This window comes from Tauraco erythrolophus, chromosome 16, assembly GCF_009769465.1.
Source record: "Tauraco erythrolophus isolate bTauEry1 chromosome 16, bTauEry1.pri, whole genome shotgun sequence".
Classification (NCBI taxonomy): domain Eukaryota; kingdom Metazoa; phylum Chordata; class Aves; order Musophagiformes; family Musophagidae; genus Tauraco; species Tauraco erythrolophus.
Window position 1 is genome coordinate 6,693,797 of NC_141480.1, and position 17,808 is coordinate 6,711,604.

Sequence of the window (17,808 nt, forward strand, 5' to 3'; positions counted from 1 at the left end):
ACCCCTTCTCAAAGAAATTCCCCAGATCCTTCCCTGGTGACCACAAAAAGAGCGAAAGTTATTTATTGCCACATCAAGGGGACCGTTTACAGGTGCCCTTCTGCACTGCCCAGGCAAAAGAGGGACAGCCCCATCCTGTACCCTGTCATTGTCCCCATCCCTGGGCTCACCTCATCCTTGTCCTCACCCCTATGGGATGGAGGGACACATGGGGACCAGTGGGCGCTGTAGCATCCGGGGTGGGTGGGAAGAGGTGGGGGGCCTGGGGGGCGGGGTGTGGGGGGCAAAGGAAATGGTACAGGTTGCAGAGGGTTTGAAGGAGGTGTCGGTGCAGGTGATGCTGAGAGTATCTCCAGGATGAGCCAGTGTCCCCACAGGGAGCTCTGCAAGGGGCTGGAGGGGGCAGGTGGAGGCCCCCTGAGGGCAACGGTGTCAGAGGGAGGCTCAGGGGGTGATGGGCGTCGGAGGGTGTGAGGATGGATGCAGTTATGTGGGAGAGCAGAGGGTGCCCAGGAGGGCGATGGGTCCCCAAAGCACTTGTCCCCACCCAGGGGTGAGCAGGAGCCAGCTGGGGTGCCAGGAGATGCTACGGTGGTGACCACAGCTACCCACCCAGGGGACACAGCCTTGGTGCCAGTGAGGCCAGCACAAGAAAGGAAGATGCTTGGAGCTTTTGGGGCTCTGACATCCCTTCCCTTTCCCCAGGACACACTGTCGGAGCCAGCCCATCCCTGTCCCCTGGGGTCCCCCTGCCCTGCAGCCTGCCCTACCTGGGACACAGCCCACTCACCGCCACCCGGCTCCCAAGCCACCGCGACCCACCATTGCGACACAGTTGTATACCCAGCTCAGAAATAAACTGCCGTAATCCCACTCGCCTGGCTCCAATCCGTCCCCGAGGTGGCCTGGGCACACATGGCACATGGCCACCTCCTGCTGCTGCTGCCGCCGCTGCGTGGCCACCGTCCTGGTCCTCAATGGTCAGCCCTGCTCCGTGCTGGGGTGACAACATCCTGGTCCCCAAGCCTCTTCCCTGCAGTGTCCTGGGGTGGTGGCGTCCTGGTCCCTAAGGCTCAGCCTTACTCTGTTGGATGAGTGATGGTGTCCCAGTTCCCAAGGGTCAGCCCTGCTCCGTGCCAGGATGGCAGCATCCTGGTCCCCGTAGGTCAGCCCCGCTCTGTGCTGGGGTGACGGTGTCCCCGTCCCAAGGGTCAGCCCTGCTCCGCCCCTTTTCTCAGCCAGAAATAACTGCTGTCCCACGGCTGGACCTTGGCATCTGGGCTGGAGCCCAGCACGGTCAGGGCAAGCGATAGTGAGCCTGGGGTGCTGCAGAGGGCCAGCGGGGCCACCGAGTGCTGGTGGCCTCATCCCAGCGTGGCAGGAGAGCATCTTCGGTCCCTGGTGCCTGAGGTGTCCCCCGGCCAGATAGGAGAGGTGAGGTCCCACGCCAGGATCGGTGAGTAGGTGGGTGCACAGGGCTGAGGACATGCCAGCCCTGGTGGTGGGGACATCGCCAGCGTGGGGGTCAGAGGGTGGTTTCCCATGGGACACAGCAGGTACCTGGAGGGGGGTTGAGGGAGGAACGGGGCGCAGGGCCCAGGCTCGCCGTGCGGATGGTTGGTGTTGAACTCGGAGCTGGCAGGGGGCTGCGTGCCAGGCAGTCACGGCCCCGCAGGGACTCCCCTGCTCTCCAGGGCTCTTGGGGGACACTGCACAGCGTCAGCCCGAGCCGAGGGATGTGAGATGCACCAAACAGGGCCAAGCCTTGCACTTGCTGAGCCGAATGCCCCAGCATGCGGGAGGGTGCTGCTGTGGGTGGGCAGCCCGGGGAGCTCAGATCAGGGCTGGTGTCCGGCCACCTCCCCGTGAAGAAGCAATCCAGCCCAGTGGTCCTGCACCCCGTCTTGCCCCTGGCTGGGCTCCCCAGCTCCCCAGCAGGGTCAGGGTTGCAGCTCCTGCACCCGCAGGGTCAGCGGCTGAAAATAGCTCTGCTAAGGCAGAGGCCGGGGGGGGGGTGGCAGCAAGGGCCCCTGCTCACCCAGCACGCTGCGGGGGCTGCTGAAAGAGCTCAGGACACAGGGACACCGGCTTGCTCCAGACAAGGACAGAGCTGTGGACGTTTCTGCCCTAAAGAAAGGCAGAGAGGAAGGGCAAGAAGTAGGGGCTGAGGGGCTTCGACTACTTCCCTACGTCCGTTGAAGGGAACGGAGAGCAGCACAGAGATGATGCTGTCCTGGGGAGGTGTTCAGGGATGATGCTGGCCAGGGGAGATGCTCAGCTGAAGCCTGGCCTCTCCCAGTGGCACGCCTGGGGCTGATGCGTCCCCATGCTCAGCATCACTACTGAGGCTGCCTCTCTCTTCCAGCTGGGCAGGATCCGTTTCCCTCTCACAGAACTGCCCCAGGAGCGCGGCAGCAAGTGATGACCATCATGAGACCGGGCTCTGAAGACGGTAAGGGGGAGCAGGGGGTGCCATCAGTCCCAGGGCAGTGCTGTCCCCTCTGCCTGGGGCCAGACCCAGCTCTGGTGAGGCCACCGGCACCACTCCCCAGGGCCCCCGTGCCTGCTTGATTGGTGCCCTCTGGCACTACAGCCCCAAGGGTCGGCAGTTGTGTGTCAAACGCTGGAGTGGCCCATGTGCAGTGCAGGAGAGGCTGTCTGAGCCTCTGGAGCTGAGATAACACCCTGGCAACTCCCCACACCAAGGAAACGCCGGTCCCTGTTGCAGCTCCCAGCACAAACACACAGCCAAGCTGCGCAACAGGGACCCTGGCAAGGGGACACGCTGTCCTTGCGCTGGGCATGGGGGTCCCTGGCACTGCAGCAGCCTCAGCTGTGCTCTCCCCCGGCCTCCCCAGCACCCCGGCTGGACCTGGGCAAGAAGGTGAGCACGCCACAGGACCTGATGATCGAGGAACTCTCCCTGCGGAACAATCGCGGCTCCCAGCTCTTCCAGCAGCGCCAGAGGCGGATGCAGCGCTTCGTCTTTGAGCATCCCAGCGGCATCAGGGAGGTGGGTGTGCAGCTCACTCCCCCCAGTTCCGAGCGGGACTGCTCTTCCCTGGCTCTTGCAGCCTTTGCAGGGAAGAGATTCCTCGTGAGGCTGGGGGTCTCTCAGCAGAGCAGCTGCCCACTGCACCAAGAGGAAGGGAGAGCAGAAATGGATTGGTGGGCTGGGCATGGAGATGGGCAAGCATCATGTTCAGCATCCACCGAAGAGCAAGGGTGCCGGTCCCCCTCTGCACCCACTAACCCCTCTCCTCGCCTCCCACAGCTCCCAGGGACAGGGATGGGTGGCTCCCACCACACCAAGAAAGGCGACGCGGAGGGAACGGCAAACGAATGGACGGTGAGTAGGTGGAGGAAGCTCCGAGGTGCTTTCGACAACCTCCCAAGTCCCGACCAGGGCCAGGGGTGCTCCCCGCGCCCCGCTGACTGTCACCTCTGCAGGCAGGGAGGACGCCGGGGACCAGCAGAACTATCACTCCGAGCTCCACGTGGCAGCATCGCCCCAGGGTGGCCCCCCCGAAGTGCCCAAGAAGACAGAGAAAGTCTTGCAGATGAGCAAAGTCCTCAACCCTGACGCTCTGGCCCCGGTAAATGCCGCCTACCACCAAAACTGACACCACTGTAATCTCAGTAATGTGAGGCTGAAGGCACCTTGTGCCGGCCGAGGGGTCCTCCCAAAACCCTCCCCGGAGTTTTCATGTATATAAACGTATAACATATATTTATGTTACATATACGTAACCCTGCCCCAGCAGCAGGTCCTCCATGGCCGTGCAAAGTCAAGGCTGTTCCCAGCCCCCTCTTCCCTGCTCGGGACGTTGCCCCCAGCCCCGGCTGCGGCAGCCCACGCCGTCTCTCCCCCCACGCAGGGTACTCGCGTCCCCTCAAAGAAATCCCCCCCGAGAAGTTCAATATCACCGCCATCCCCAAGGGCTACCGATCCCCGTGGCATGAGCTCCTCAGTGACAAGGACAATGCTCTGCACGTCGGGAACCAGCTGCCCATGAGACCCTCTCCGTGGGACTTCAGGAGCTTCAACAGGTAATGCTGGCTGAGGAGCAGGCACTGCCAGCCTGTCCATCCCTTGGCCAAGCCCTTCGGCCTCAAGAAGCACCTATCATCCTGCCAGGGAAACTCAATGGTCCATGCCCTCTTTATACACCACAGGGGAGCAGCAAGGGCTCAGGTTGCTCTTTTCCTGCTCAGGAGCTCCTCTGTAGCTCCTCTGCAAAGGTCCCTACCTCCAGCAGCTCCCCAGATCTCCTCTCAGCTCCACCTCTGGGCTTCAGCAGCCTTAAGCAGATTGATCTCACTGGGTAGCTTCAGGGATGAAATTTGGGAGGAGTAATTCTCATGCTCGTGGTCCTGGAGACGGAATCGCTGCTCTTCCCAGCTGGGCTCAGCTCTGGGCTGGGTGGAGGAACGGCACAGACACTGCCAAGTCTCTTTCCTAATTTCCTTAAGGTACCCAAGCAGCTGCTGGAATTGGTGGGGTGTAAGGTTAATCTTCCCACAAGGTGCTAAGAGGTCACCAGATTCCTTCCAAACACCTGCTTGAGATTGAAGTCTCCAGGCCTGTTTATAGTGGCTCAGCCTGGCAAGCTCCATGCCCTGCACCTCCTGTGCACCTCTGAATTACACTGGGGTCGAGGCTGGGAGCAGAGACCACCAAGGAAAATCTGCTTTCTGGAAAGGTGCTTGGTGGGGATCCAGGAGATGGAGATCTGGTGGTAGCAAAGCACCAGCAGCCCAATGTAAAATAACAAGAACTGAACTTCTAAGCTGAACATCATCCCAGGGAGTCTGAAAACCGAGATTCTGGCTCTCCTCCTCACTGAAAGCCTCTTTCATGAGGATGAAAGTATGTTAGCCTTGGTGGCCTGGCCAAAGTCACCTTCCAGTAGGCAAGCTCCCACTGGAGCTCCCTACCAGGATGCAGCACTGCTGCCCCTCACACCATCTGACCTGGCGCTGGGCCTCTGGAGACAGCCGGTTTCCCAAGCCCGCACTGGGGTTGGATTTGAGTCATGGGGGACATGACTGCTGGACTTTGAACACTTGGCAGAAGGGGCTGCGGGGGACTCCAACCCCTCCACACGGGAACAGCATCCCAAAGGGCAGAGATCAGCCTGACCATCAGCGGAGCTGAGATGATGCTGCCACCGTCCCTTTGCTGCTCTCCTCTCCCTCAGCCTCAGCACAAGGCTGAGCACACTCAGCCCCCTGTGTTTCCCCTTCCACACCAGTGTGAGCGTGACAGTGCACTGGTCTGTGCTGGAGTGGCGCTGAGGGAGAGAGGGAGGAGGCGGCAGGGTTAACAGAAGGGGCGAGAACCCTCAGGCAGCCATGGACGAGTATGGGGAAGCAAAGGAGCTGCGTTAGGGACCCCTCGGGGTCTCCTTCCCAGTTACTCAGCTATCTTGAGTTTTCCTGGAGCAGTAACATCCGAGGAGGAGGTGCCGTAGGGGGAGAACAAGGAGCTGCTGCAGACAGTTGGCTCTTTTCTTTCAACATTTAGCCATGTTGCTGCCTGAGTATTTATTACGGACAGGGACCGAAGCAAGGGCATGTTTCTGAATAATGCTCTACCCTGTACCATTTCTCCCTTCTCACATGCTGCCTTTCTATTTAAAGTCTTGAACTGTTATTTAATACAGATGGATGCTAATTTAACACCAAGCCTCTTGCCACCTCCTCTAATTCTTCATTGAGGCATGAAGATTCAGAGAGCCAATCTGCTTTTAACTGGCTTTTCACGATCTTCCAAGCTGCTGGCTTTTAAATCACTTCTCAATTCATCAATACCGAACTGCAGAAAAACAAGCTTTTTGGAACAGATCGGCTAGCGAAAAGCCAGCGGTCTTGCCTAAAGCTAGGTGAATCCCAGCACGGCTCACATGGGTCACAGGGCAAGGGCAAGTTCACCATCTCAAGAGCAACTGCGTTAAAGCAGATTGATTCATTCCCAACTTCAAACGTTCAGGCTGCGATGCAAAGACCTTCAGCCACCTTGCTAAGGTGTGCCGCCTTGAGAGAGTGAAAACTAAGCTTTGAAAAGGACTGTCGTCTCCCAGAAGGCAGAAAGTTTCAGGAACAAACCTCTCTCATTTACCTTTCCCCCTTTATTTCTCCTCTGTTGCAAAACAGTGCCACGTTACTCATGTTCGAGCAGCGCTTCCCAAAGCAAATATTCCCAGCTCTGCCTCATTGATAGCTCAGCCTCCATGTGCTGCTCCAAAACCAACATTCTTGGCTTTTCAGGGGCTGGCACTCTCTTCCCCAGTCCCTTTCCACATTTCTCCAGAAAGGGATGACAGCTCTTGCCCCACACTGCTCCTCCCATTAGTCATAGTTCAAGAGAAGCTGTCCCAAGGGCAGACCGGAGCCAGGGCCAAGAGAAAGACATTTGCCTGCACATGTGCTAGAGCAATCAGGAGGCAGCACCGTCAGCCCTCTGCAGAACACATTAGCTGCGGACAAGTCACTTCCCAAAGACCAGGGGGTTTGTCACCGTCACCTGCTCCCTTAATCTAACCCCTCTCACGCGCAGCACATCTCTGCTGCTGTTGGTAGAGACCATCAAGAGACCACGGTAAAGGTGACACCACGCTTCCTCCCTCCCGTGCACAGCCGCTGACACTCGGGCACCAAAGCCCGCTCTCCAGGCTTGCCAAAGCTTGAGCTGAGGTTGGCTCTGTACAAGAGAAGCACCTCACTGGGCTAGCAGAGCCTCCAACAGCATCCTGGAGAGGAAGAGGAGGGTTGTCGATGGCTACAGGCATTGCTAGGTTGCTGCTGGGCTCAGAGTTAGTAAATCCGGAGCTGCTTTTTCTGCCACCTTTACAATATGCACCACCTCTCCTCATGCCGCGCTAATCCTGCTTCTTCTCGTGCCGCAGGACTCCCACCCCATTTGACAGAGCACTGGTCATCGACCCGTTCTCTGGGCCTGCCATGGAGCTGGACAACCTCAGCGCTCTGGAGGTGATTTCCCACAGGCGCAACTTCAACAGAGTGCCGCAAGGTTGGGTGCGGATTCTGCCGGAGAGCGACGAGCTGTAGTACGCGCGCTCCCTTCCCCACCGCCACGGATGCTTTTCTCGCTACACTCAAATGTGCTTCGCGCGGGAGGGGAGTAAGTATTCTTCATGGAAGCTCAGCTAGTGGTCTCGGGTCGTCATCCTCTCCAATGGGATTCGAACAAGCTCAAGTCTGGGACCATTTGGAATTCCCCTCATACCAGCCATTGTCACAAGGGCGTTTAGTGCTACGCTAACCAGCCGAGTTCTCGTTAGTGCAAGCAGATCCCCGCAAGCTCCCGTACAAAACACCCCGCAGAGTCCGCCCTCTTCCCTGCCTGGCGGAAATTGGCAGGACCACCAGTTGCAACACACCAAGCGGTCTCGCTGCTTCTTCACTGACACTCAAGACCTGCTCCAATAGCTGGTGCTTTTGCAGAGAAATTCCATCTTTGGGACAACTCTACATGTCATTCCGGTCAGGACAGCGAGAGGAGGCGATAACTGAAGAACACCAGCAAACCAAGTTACCAGATACACTGCTATGTTAAAAGCAGTTGCCTTGGGCTTGGCTGGAAAACAAAAACAAATGATGAACTGGGCATCTGCCTGCTTACACACATACAGCACAGCCAGGATAGACGAGAAGGCAACACTGGGAGCTGGAAACTTGTGCCTTGTTTTCCACAAGCTACTGGCTAGCACTTGGCAGCTGTTATTTTTCCCCCTCCTACTGCTATTTGCGTGCCTTGCTTAAACACCTAAGCCCTTTGATTGACTCGTGCCAGATTTGCTTCATACAGTTGGTCAATAAGGATCAGGCCCCGCCTGGACCCGCTGCACTGCAAAGCTGCACCAGTCCAAAAGACGCTCCCAGGGTATTCCAGCAACTTCAACACCAGTGGGAAGGAAAAGCAGTGCAGCCCTGCTCTGGAGTAAGCACCGGCCTCTCTGCGAACACAAAAATCAGCAGTGACACACGGTGGGACATGCCACTCACAACAGTCTACAGGACAGTCATCAGAACATCAGGAAAACCCTGCTAACAAAAAATCTGTAACTAATACAGGTTTTCTACAATCGCTTTTGTCAGGTGCATAGCGTTACCCTTATTTAATGCTGCAAAAGCAGGAGCATCAGGGTACAAGTTTCTTTTCCTACCACTGTGGTTAAACCAGGCAAGTAAATGCTGCGGCGAAAACGCGGTTAACAGCTGCCTCGCTGGTGAAGTGTGTTTGTGGTGCTGTGCACGCAGACGTGCAGAGCAAATGGCACACTGGGATCCTGCTGCCACAACACACCCTTCAGGCAGTAAACTTTGATTGTTCTGTTCTTCCCACAGAACCAGGAGGGGACAAGCACCAGAAAGAAAAAAGATCCGTTCCTTAAACGTAGGAATTCAAGATGCTCAAGTGCTGTCCTGCTCCAAACCCATCTCTCTCCCGCTTAGTCCGTCAGCTGAAGAACCTGCGCACCCCGGGACCTGGCTGGAAACAATAAATAAATTGCTATAATGCAAATCCTGCTGGCGTCTGAGATCCGTTTGCACAGCGCTTGTGGGCCCCGACCGCAGAGGCTCGGGGGCACGGGAGGGGCAAATGCTGCAGCCCTCCCGCACCACCAGCAGACCTCTGCCCACCCCCCAGCACCGCCCCGGGATGGCTCCCATCTGTCAAAACCAAAACTAGGCACCTGCACCCAAAGTCCAGCTTCCTCCGGAGAAAGCCAGCCTGCCTGCCAGCCACAGCCCTGGTGCCACCTGTGCTATGCCACCTCCGACAGCCTGGCAGGGATGGCAGCATCAGCAGGACCCAGTGGCATCACACAGGACAGCACATAAAACTAAAAGCATTTTGGCTTTGGCAGCAGCCAAATAAAATCAAACAAAGCGCTCAGACACTGTGCTCCAGGAAGCAGGGTCTAAGCAAAGTGTTCAAAAATTCAAATATTTTAATGTTTTTGTTTTGGGTTTTTTTTAAACAAGCATGAGGCTTCAGAACAGGTCCCACCACGTTCTGCTTTACAGACAGATGTCCAAAGATCCATCACATGAAAGCAGCTGACATACAGATAAACTTGAAATCCTCCAACCACGTGTACATACATTTTATTCAACAGCAGGCTCCATGCAGGACACAGTTGCTCCTGGACACTCTGGTTTGAGCACATAAAGAAAAGTTTTGTGTCTTATCAGAGCAGGACAAAGCGGATCCATCCCAGTTTAAGAGGAGACAGTATCAGGTCATGCTCCAACAGACCCAGGACAAGCTTGTGGGTGCACAGAGTCCCCCCCAGCAGCTGTTAACAACACAAGCCCAGCCGCTGGGAGAGCACCGAGGGGGCCTTCACCAGCCTTAAACGGGCAACTGCTAAGCTGTCACGTCATGCCTGGACTACCTGGGGGCTGCTCGCATGACCTAACGCTTATCTTGGCCAGGACGTGCAGGATTAAAGTGAACATCAAAAGAGGCTCTGGTTTTTTGTTGGTTTTTTTCGGGGGTTTTTAGCAAGACAGCAGGAAAAAAGAGCGAGGAAAATTCTGTGGCAATAGTAAGGCAAAGCCATGGGTTTGGTACGTCTGATAAGCTTGTTTTTCAGCTCTGATTCAGTTCTGGTTTAATACCTCATTAGAACAGTAAAGTCATTAGTTACCTGACAGAGAAGTCTCTGGTTACACTCGCACAGTCCATAGTGTTCAGACTGAGGCTATCAAATGGGCTTGAAAAGGGTTTTGTTTTGCTTTTCCAGAAGTTTATTTCAAAAGTGTGCAAACAGGATACACTGACAGCACTGTCATTCCGCTACACCTGACCCACAGACCCCCAACAGCCTTTCTGTCTGCCCCCCTGCCCCCCACCCCCCACCCTACATGAAAGACCTGGGATGTATCCACGATCCCGCTAGCTAGTGGAGACACAGAGCTCAGCCTGCCCAGTGTCTGCAAGCAGGGAAATAAGGCTTCTCTAGCTCACCCACAGCTCAACGTACGGCGCTACGATGGCAACTAGAAAATAACATTTACTTAAACGACACGGGTGGCTGGGTGTGCTAGGGGCTGCTGTGCTTTCCCGCGTGGGCACCCATCCTCTGGGGGTCTTGAGACGGGTAGTGAATGGGGCCTGGGGCTCTCATGAAGGGAGGGGGGGGCCCCATGGCGTGGAACATATGTGGTCCGAAACCTGCAGAAACAAAAGTTGGCAGTTTCAGACAAAGCAACACAATGACCAATGCAGATGTACTACTGTTTGAAACCACCAACGGAAAACAGCTGGCTTACAGCTGTGCCTCAGAAAGGTGCACATCTCCCATGATTCCTCAAATCCCCCAACTCCTCCTCTTTCCAGTACAACTGGGGGCAATCCTTACCCAACACACATCCTTACTCAACAGATAAAAGCTGGTGGGGGACTATATGGGTGTCTGTAACGCCAATCTAAATGCTTTCCACTCAAATGTGGAGCAAAGCAAACACACTCACAAGAGCCTGATGTCCCATTAAAAAAAAGGTCTCTAGATACACACACACACACAGCCAAACGCAGGCCAGCCTTCAGCCAGCTGCAGAATTACCAGCCTCAGTACCAGTAACAGGGATCTCTGGCACGCCTGAGAATTTGAAAGTGAATACACAGCACAAGAGGCAGCTCAGTTTAACCAAACTGTGCTGACAGCTCATGGTAGATGATCAATGAACTCAGGGCACGAATCAGTGCTGCAAGGAGGACTAGATGGTCTGACACCGAGTCAGACATCCCCGCTGGAAGGGGAAACACAGGTACCTGGAGGAGGTGGCGGTGCGATGCCAGGAGGAGGTGGCAAGGCAATGTTAACCACGGCTGGAGGGCCGCTTGGAGGTAGGTTGAAGTAATTTGCAGAAGCCTCCTCTTCTGCAGCTGGAGGAGGTGGGAGAGCTGCAGAAAAAACACACCGAGGTTATGGAAAATCTCTCAGTCAAGAAACACAGAGGAGGCACAATCAGTTCTTCCGTAAGGGCAAACTGCTGCTACTATCACACATCTGAACTGGAGCGAGAAGCAGGACCGCACTGACACTCCGCAACAGCCACCGTTTTCCTCACCTGAAACCAGCCTTGCTTTTTCCAATCACACAACGCTCCGTGGATTAGGAAAACATTAACCAAGCCTTGAAAAGCATGGGTTGCCTCAGACCTAAGTATCTTTAATTCAGCTTTACCTTTTCACTCAGCACATAAAGAACTCTCTTTTCACCAAGAATTTGCTTCTAGACAAAGCCCACCTCCCATCCCAGCCAGATCTGCTGCAAACCTGCTGTAAGTAACTGCTCTGGGCTCACCAGTGCCTCTACCGTCCTGAACTCCGTACTGCTCCCAGAGGTGTAACACCAGCCTCTCTCAGGAAGCAGGTCAGCATTAAGTGTTTCAGAGATGGAAACAACTCCCTTACCTCCAGGAAGTCCTGGAACTGGCTCCAGCTTTATCCCGGATTCTGTAGTACCTTCCTTGTCCTTTTCTTTTCCTCTTGCTGCCTGGGACCTAAAACATGGACAAAAGTTTGAGGACAAGGATGAGAAAAGGCAGCATAAGCAGATATTCACACCACAATAGTTTCACATTATCTAATCTAGATCCATTGCTTCAGGCCAAAGACGAAAAATTCGCAGAGTATCAGATACAGCCTGTACAAAGCATGCAAACAGTGTTTACGATAGCTGGATGAGAAGTAAAACTACAGAAACTCATCCATAACCCTTAACCAGGAAACCCCTTACCCAATTTGTGTGATTTGTGTACTCTCCAACCCAGATCCCACTGCTGAAAAAAACCCAAACTGTCAGAGACCTCAACTATTTGCCAACTCAGCATCTGGACCAACTTCATATCCAGTCCTGCTCATCATGACTGCATAAACTCCATGAAGAACCTGGTGGCAGCACCCACAAGGCCTCCTCCTACCACTCACCTTCCCATTTGACATTGAGCCTGCGACCATTGACAATGAGTTTGTTGAAGGATTTCTCAGCAGCCACTTCCGCGGCTTGCCGGGTGGCAAACTGGATGAAAGCACACTGCTGCCTCTGCACCACAGTTATCGTCCGAATTTCCCCAAACTGGTAGAAGTGATTTCTGTGTGGGAAAGAAAAAATTATTATGAAACCCCACTCCTCCTAGCTGCAGGGCAGATAGCAAAGTAGGGTCTCATCACGTGCTGAAACAGAGACGCTCAGATCTTTTCTTTTCTCCATCAACAGTTCAGATTAACCATTAGAAAACAAGTCTCTGGCCCCTCTGTGCAATTACAGAGCAATAAACACTCTGCAGCAGCTCTTCACAGCAGCTGGTTAGAGAGAGGCTATGGGACTTCCTTGTAAAAAGCGTAACACAGTACCCCCAACAGCTCAGAAGGATGACTCATCTTTAAAGAGAGAAATTTTAATCAAAGCATTTGAGATGTGCCTATTTATCTGTTCTCCAACAAGCTGGCACTCCTCTGCACTTGCCCACCAACTAGGCCCCCATTAAGGGGAAAAAAAAAAAATTTTTTTTCCTTGCAGGAGAGAATGAGCAGTAAGCAAAGCATCAAACAAAAACGCAAAGGCAACACAAATTCACCAACACACCTGAGATCTGATTCAGAGATCGTATCTCCAAGCCCTCCAACATACAGTGTAGTAATAGTCTTGTCATCAGGGGGATCTAGGCGAGGCATGGTTGATGCTCGTTTCAGAAGTTTATCAGCCACAGGATCATTAATTCCGTAGTAACGATCTTTGATGTTCTGATCAGCCAGGGGATCATCTGGATCTGTAGGTTTCTCATGTCTGAGGTTCAGAAAACAAAGCATTTCATAAACACCAGTCACAGTTGCATCAGATTAAACCAGCTGTAACTGCTGCCTTCCCTTCTACAGACCTCTGATCACTGATATGCTTAACCCTGTTCACACAAACATGCCAAAATAGGAAAAAAAGGCCTGGAGAACTTAAACTGCAGCCAGGGCTGCCTCAAGTTCTGAATTAATGGGACCTCTGACAGCTCAGCATAGAGCACTATGGAACACAAGAGCTGGATTTCAAACGGCCTCTTGTTCACACACAAAGATCTCTGACTGAGGGGGCTGACGCCATGAAGGGAAAAAAAAGAACCACGCAAGAGAAGAGCTGCAGTCACTGCTTCGGCAGAACGCTACCAGACCACACGGCCAGCTCCTCGGGAACGAATCTGCCACAACAAAGAGTCATTCCCTGTCACTGCCAACTGAACGTGAGTGTCGCGCTGACCCCAGTCACCGCGTCGTGTCTCCTGCCCACCGCAGTGTTCCCTGTTCTTTGAGCCCTCAGGGGAGCTGTATGTAACCGTGGTGAACAGATCAATTGTTTAAGTTGTCTCTGTACCTGTAGGGACATTCTTCTCCTCTCTTGCACTCTCCTTTTACCCAGAAGGAACAGATGTGAGGACGATTACGTTTATAGTAAGGAGTGGTCCGAGCCAGCTTCAGCAGCATGTCACTGGTAGAAGTAGCTTTTCCCAGTGCGCCAACTGGTCGAGTGCCATCAGAATTGGATATCTAAACAGCAGTTAAACCACAAATAACTATGTACGTATCACCACTGAAAACTAATGCACAGAATCAGAGCAAGAAAGTAATTTTAAGACAAGCTAGGTCATCCCTCTCCTACACAGATCCACACACACAGAGGTTAGTGTCACTATGTTTTCTCACCTCTCGTTCCATGTTCTGGGTGTAGTACTCTTTATTGACATCAGACTTCGGCATTTCATCCTTAAGGGAGAGTCCTGCATCCCGGACTTGAATAGGCAAACCTAGAATGAAGCAGAAATAATTAATGCAACCTGCCATTACAGAATCACAGAATGTTAGGGATTGGAAGGGACCTCAAAGGATCATCTAGTCCAATCCCCCTGCCGGAGCAGGACCACCTAGATCAGATCACACAAGAACGCGTCCAGGCGGGTTCTGAACATCTCCAGAGAAGGAGACTCCACAACCTCTCTGGGCAGCCTGTTCCAGTGTTCTGTTACCCTTACTGGGAAGAAGTTCTTCCTCATGTTTAAGTGGAACCTCCTATGTTCCAGCTTATATCCATTTCCCCTTGTCCTACCACTGGATGCCACTGAGAAGAGCCTGGGTCCATCCTCACGGCAGTCACCCTTAAGCTAGAGATAACTCACTCACTGCTCAGGTACACTGCGCTGCCCCTGAACCTCAGAAAAGATGCCATCATCAAGACTCGCTCTTCTCACAGACTGCCCAGAGACAACTGTGCCAGTTACATGTGTGCATTCAAAGGCATTTCACTTTGTCACACAGGCAAACAGAACAGCTTTTTCTCTTGGTTTACGTTTTTCAGTACGTACCATATTCCAGGTCAAGCAGACAAGTCTGGCAGACGTTCTTCAGCTTGCTGCACGTCTGGCACACTTCTGTTTTCTTGAAACGCATACGAACGCCAGGGCACCAGCGGAACACTGTGAAAGGCCTGGCACAAATCTGAGACAGGAAGTCGACACTTGTGTCACTGTCACACAGCAATGAAGCCACCCTTCCAGTTCTTGCACGGAGACTTAAAAGTCCAAACACATCTAGTACCTTTAAGTCATACACACAACTTCTTCATCTTAGTACCAAGATTCACACCTCAAGAAATATTTGTTTCTATTTGGTGCCTCACTTTATCAGGAGAAAGTTTTAGGAAGGTTTTTTTCTTGTTCTTGTCTTTTTTTATTACAATAACTCAAATGCTGAAAGCAGATCGACTCAAAGGAAAAAGGAATTCTCCCGAGTTCCAGGAGATGTCAGTACAAAGCTATTAGAGATAAATTACCAGTTCTTTGTAAATCAGTCACCAGCACAGCAGCAAGCCCAGTGAGAGGTTATGAGACTTATGGTCCAGCAGACAACCACTGGTCTCTGTCTGACCCAGTGGAATGATGCATCTGCGTCCGCTGCATGTACGGTTTGGGGAAGCAAAGCAAGATTTCAGCACACACCTTCTCCCTACCTCAGGTGACGACTGATCAAGGGGCAAAAAACCTCTTTAATTTCCCTCAGTCAAGACAACACTAAGTATTTCTCGCTCTCAGAAATAAATGTGGCTTTTTGCTGAGACAGCAAACACAAATCACGACCTAGCCACAAATACATCCACAGCCAAACCTAAACTCCCCTTATTTATGCATCCCTTACACGTAAAAACAAGCTTGCAGGAGAAAATATGACATCACTGAAATGCTGAAATACCTTCAAATATAGTACAATATTGGTAAAACCTAACTCTGATAAACATGAGCAAATCCTAAGCCTGTCTTCAGTAATTTTACTACTTTAAGACCAACTGACTTTGTCTAACAAAGCGCACAGCAGACTGACCTAAAAATTTATGCCGTTCTAGAAACATTTTAAGTTGTTAACCCAGACCAGCAATTTTCTGAAGCCGACAGGATTTCTTTAACATTAAAATTTAATATTCCTAGATGTGCAACAATTTAGAAGTTTGTTCTTAAAAGAAAACAAACATACCTTGCATTCTTTTCCATATTTTTCTTTGGTCTGAAACATAACCAAAAACGATAAAAGAAAACGTGAAATGTCATTAATTCAACATAAAACAGATCACTGATGTTATAACACAGTGGTTTTTTCCTAATTATGCTGCATTTAGACTCACTCACCCCCATGTTTTGGGCTTACACCTTGGCAGGTCGACAGGACAAAAAAAATCCTAGAAAACTCTTAATCCAGTTTTGTTTCAGAAACATTCACTAAAAAAAGCCAGTATTGTAAGTCCCACCTCACGTACTGACAAAAGGCAAGAATTACATGGAATGTTGATAGCTTTTTTTAAGCAAAGATGACATTACATGGAATAAGGCCATGAAAACGAGCAGTTTTTGAAACGTCACCTACACTGGCAGTAGAGTTACGCTTCACAAAAACGTCATCACCTCTCTCGGTAAACTTGGTGGAATAAAAACATGAAGGAGAGACAATCTCAGCGAGGTCACACCCCAGGACTGAGCACGCAGAAAAGCAACGTAAGGGGACTGACTCGTTCTGCACGGAGGAAACCCAGGCAAGCAAGCAAGGGTGTAAACCACTATCAGACAGACTTCACAAGGCAATTTGAACTTATTTTTACAGGTGTACATCCTGCACATTTTACAAACTGTGTGAAGCTATTATATATTTCAGTAGCTCACTGTTCTCCATGCCACACGACTTACCAGTACCAATGCCTTGTTTTCTAGTATTTCCTGCATTCCAGGCACTGGACTGTGTGATCTTGCTCTCTTTTTTGACTGATTTATTCTCAAATCACACACCTGATACCATGACACCACATACTGACAATGGGCAGAAGCAAATTCTGACCAGAACCGACTAATTAGGAGTGAACATGCCCCTCAGCACCTCATCCTGTAGCCAGGTTTATTTTAGACCCCGAAACCCAGTTCTAGGTTCAACGCAGAGGAAAAGACCGTGCTGTCAAACGGGCACGTACCATCCGAATGTACGGGTTTTCTCCAAGACATGTCTGGCACAGAATAGGGAAGTCCTGAATTAAGCAAGAAGAAAGAAAGTCAGGAATTCGCAACAAGCTCTCTCGTCACAGCAGGGTTCAGATCACGCTCTGAGCTACCACCACCGAGTTAAGCCAACCTGTCTGAACGATGCAAAAACACTGGTTCAAAAAGAGCCATTGGGAGCCACGAGCCCCACTCAAGGCCGGGATAATAAAACAGCCGCGACCTGCGAGCTGTTCCAGCTTGAAGTAAAACGTCGAACCAACAAACAAAAGGCTCATTCTTGAGACCTTCGGTCTTTGGCGACTACAGCAGGTGACACCGCCCCCCCCCGCATCCCTCAGCACCGATTGTCCGCACGGGGCCCACCCGGGAAAGGCCTCAGCTCTGGAGAACGCGGCCGCGGGCACACGACGGGCCCAGCTCAGCCCTTCCAGCAGCCGGCAGCCCCCCCGGCTGCCAGAGCCCCGAACCCCGGCGGGGAGGGACGCGGGCAGGCGCGCCCGGCGCAGCACGCTCCCTTTTCCGGCCCGTAGGGCGGGCCCGGGAAACGCCGGCAGCCCCTTCCCGGCCGGGGGCACCGGGGCGGGTCCCCGCGCTGCCCGCCGCCAGCCCCGAGGGCCGCCTCGCGGCGCACCCCTCGCCTCCCGGCCCCGCCTCCCGCTGGCCAAGGCCCGTCCCGCTTCTCCGCCGCCGGCTCACCGCGTCCTCCCAGTTCTGCCGGTTGTAGGTGTTGGAGCCCAGCGACGTCGACATGGCGCCGCTGCCCCCGCCCCGCTCCGCTCCCTCAGCCGCCGGAAGCGCCCGCACCGCTCCGCCTGGCTCCCAGCAGGCGGCGGAGCCGGAAGTGACACCACTTCCGCTAGTGAAGTAACGGAGGGTGAGCGAGAGGCGAGGCCAACAGCGCGCCGCAGAGGCGGGGGGCGCTCTAGGCACGGCGCACCATAGAGCGAAGCGAGCGGCGCGCCAATGGGCGCGGCGGGCGAAACCACCGGGAACGGCGCGCCGGGGGGGTGCGCGGGCGAAACCACCGGGAAGGGCGCGCCGGGGGCAGTTTCTTTTTTTCCCCCCATTATTTTCTAAGGAACCGCAGCGTTAAGAATCAGCGCGAAGAACCCGAGAGCCACGTTTGTTTATTGAAGGTCACTACACGACAAGCAGTACGGCAACAGGCGCTGCTGGGAAGGGGCGAGCGCTCCGGGAGCGCGGACAGACGCAGGGACACACCGACACCTTTCCTACCGCCTACGAGCACCT

At 53.3% G+C, this 17,808-nt stretch overlaps 2 protein-coding genes across 3 annotated transcripts; one reads left to right on the forward strand and one right to left on the reverse strand.

Annotated features, from left to right (window-relative positions):
• Window positions 1-1,217: 1,217 nt before the first annotated feature.
• Window positions 1,218-7,071, forward strand: MYOZ3 (myozenin 3). 2 transcript variants are annotated; one of them, XM_086621739.1, is made up of 7 exons: window positions 1,218-1,410; window positions 2,335-2,451; window positions 2,849-3,013; window positions 3,275-3,353; window positions 3,451-3,594; window positions 3,876-4,050; window positions 6,909-7,071. In XM_086621739.1, exons 2-7 carry the CDS (start codon window positions 2,422-2,424, stop codon window positions 7,069-7,071), a joined length of 756 nt encoding a protein of 251 aa, XP_086477865.1. In that variant the 5' UTR covers window positions 1,218-1,410; window positions 2,335-2,421. The 2 variants fall into 2 exon arrangements, with proteins under 2 accessions (XP_086477865.1, XP_086477864.1); XM_086621738.1 differs by lacking the exon at window positions 1,218-1,410 and having other exon boundaries at window positions 2,422-2,452; window positions 2,859-3,013.
• Window positions 7,072-9,892: 2,821 nt separating this feature from the next.
• On the reverse strand, window positions 9,893-17,336 carry RBM22 (RNA binding motif protein 22). Its single transcript, XM_086621666.1, has 11 exons — window positions 17,254-17,336; window positions 16,530-16,583; window positions 15,548-15,577; window positions 14,386-14,518; window positions 13,730-13,830; window positions 13,401-13,573; window positions 12,627-12,827; window positions 11,965-12,132; window positions 11,453-11,541; window positions 10,808-10,939; window positions 9,893-10,207 (listed from the first exon to the last, which is right to left on the reverse strand). The coding sequence occupies exons 1-11, from the start codon at window positions 17,305-17,307 to the stop codon at window positions 10,077-10,079; spliced, it is 1,266 nt and encodes a 421-aa protein (XP_086477792.1). The 5' UTR covers window positions 17,308-17,336; the 3' UTR covers window positions 9,893-10,076.
• Between the last annotated feature and the right edge of the window lie 472 nt (window positions 17,337-17,808).

What these genes read in the sequence shown, in the direction of transcription:
- RBM22 (XM_086621666.1), bottom strand. Translation starts at nt 17,307, where the DNA reads ATGTCGACGTCGCTGGGCTCCAACACCTACAACCGGCAGAACTGGGAG. An exon ending in TCTGCTTGACCTGGAATATG is followed by an intron (nt 13,831 to 14,385) that starts GTACGTACTGAA and finishes GCTTCATTCTAG; the next exon opens with GTTTGCCTATTCAAGTCCGG. An exon ending in CCCAGAACATGGAACGAGAG is followed by an intron (nt 13,574 to 13,729) that starts GTGAGAAAACAT and finishes ACTGCTGTTTAG; the next exon opens with ATATCCAATTCTGATGGCAC.
- MYOZ3 (XM_086621739.1), top strand. Translation starts at nt 2,422, where the DNA reads ATGACCATCATGAGACCGGGCTCTGAAGAC. An exon ending in TGAGACCGGGCTCTGAAGAC is followed by an intron (nt 2,452 to 2,848) that starts GGTAAGGGGGAG and finishes TGCTCTCCCCCG; the next exon opens with GCCTCCCCAGCACCCCGGCT. An exon ending in GACTTCAGGAGCTTCAACAG is followed by an intron (nt 4,051 to 6,908) that starts GTAATGCTGGCT and finishes CTCGTGCCGCAG; the next exon opens with GACTCCCACCCCATTTGACA.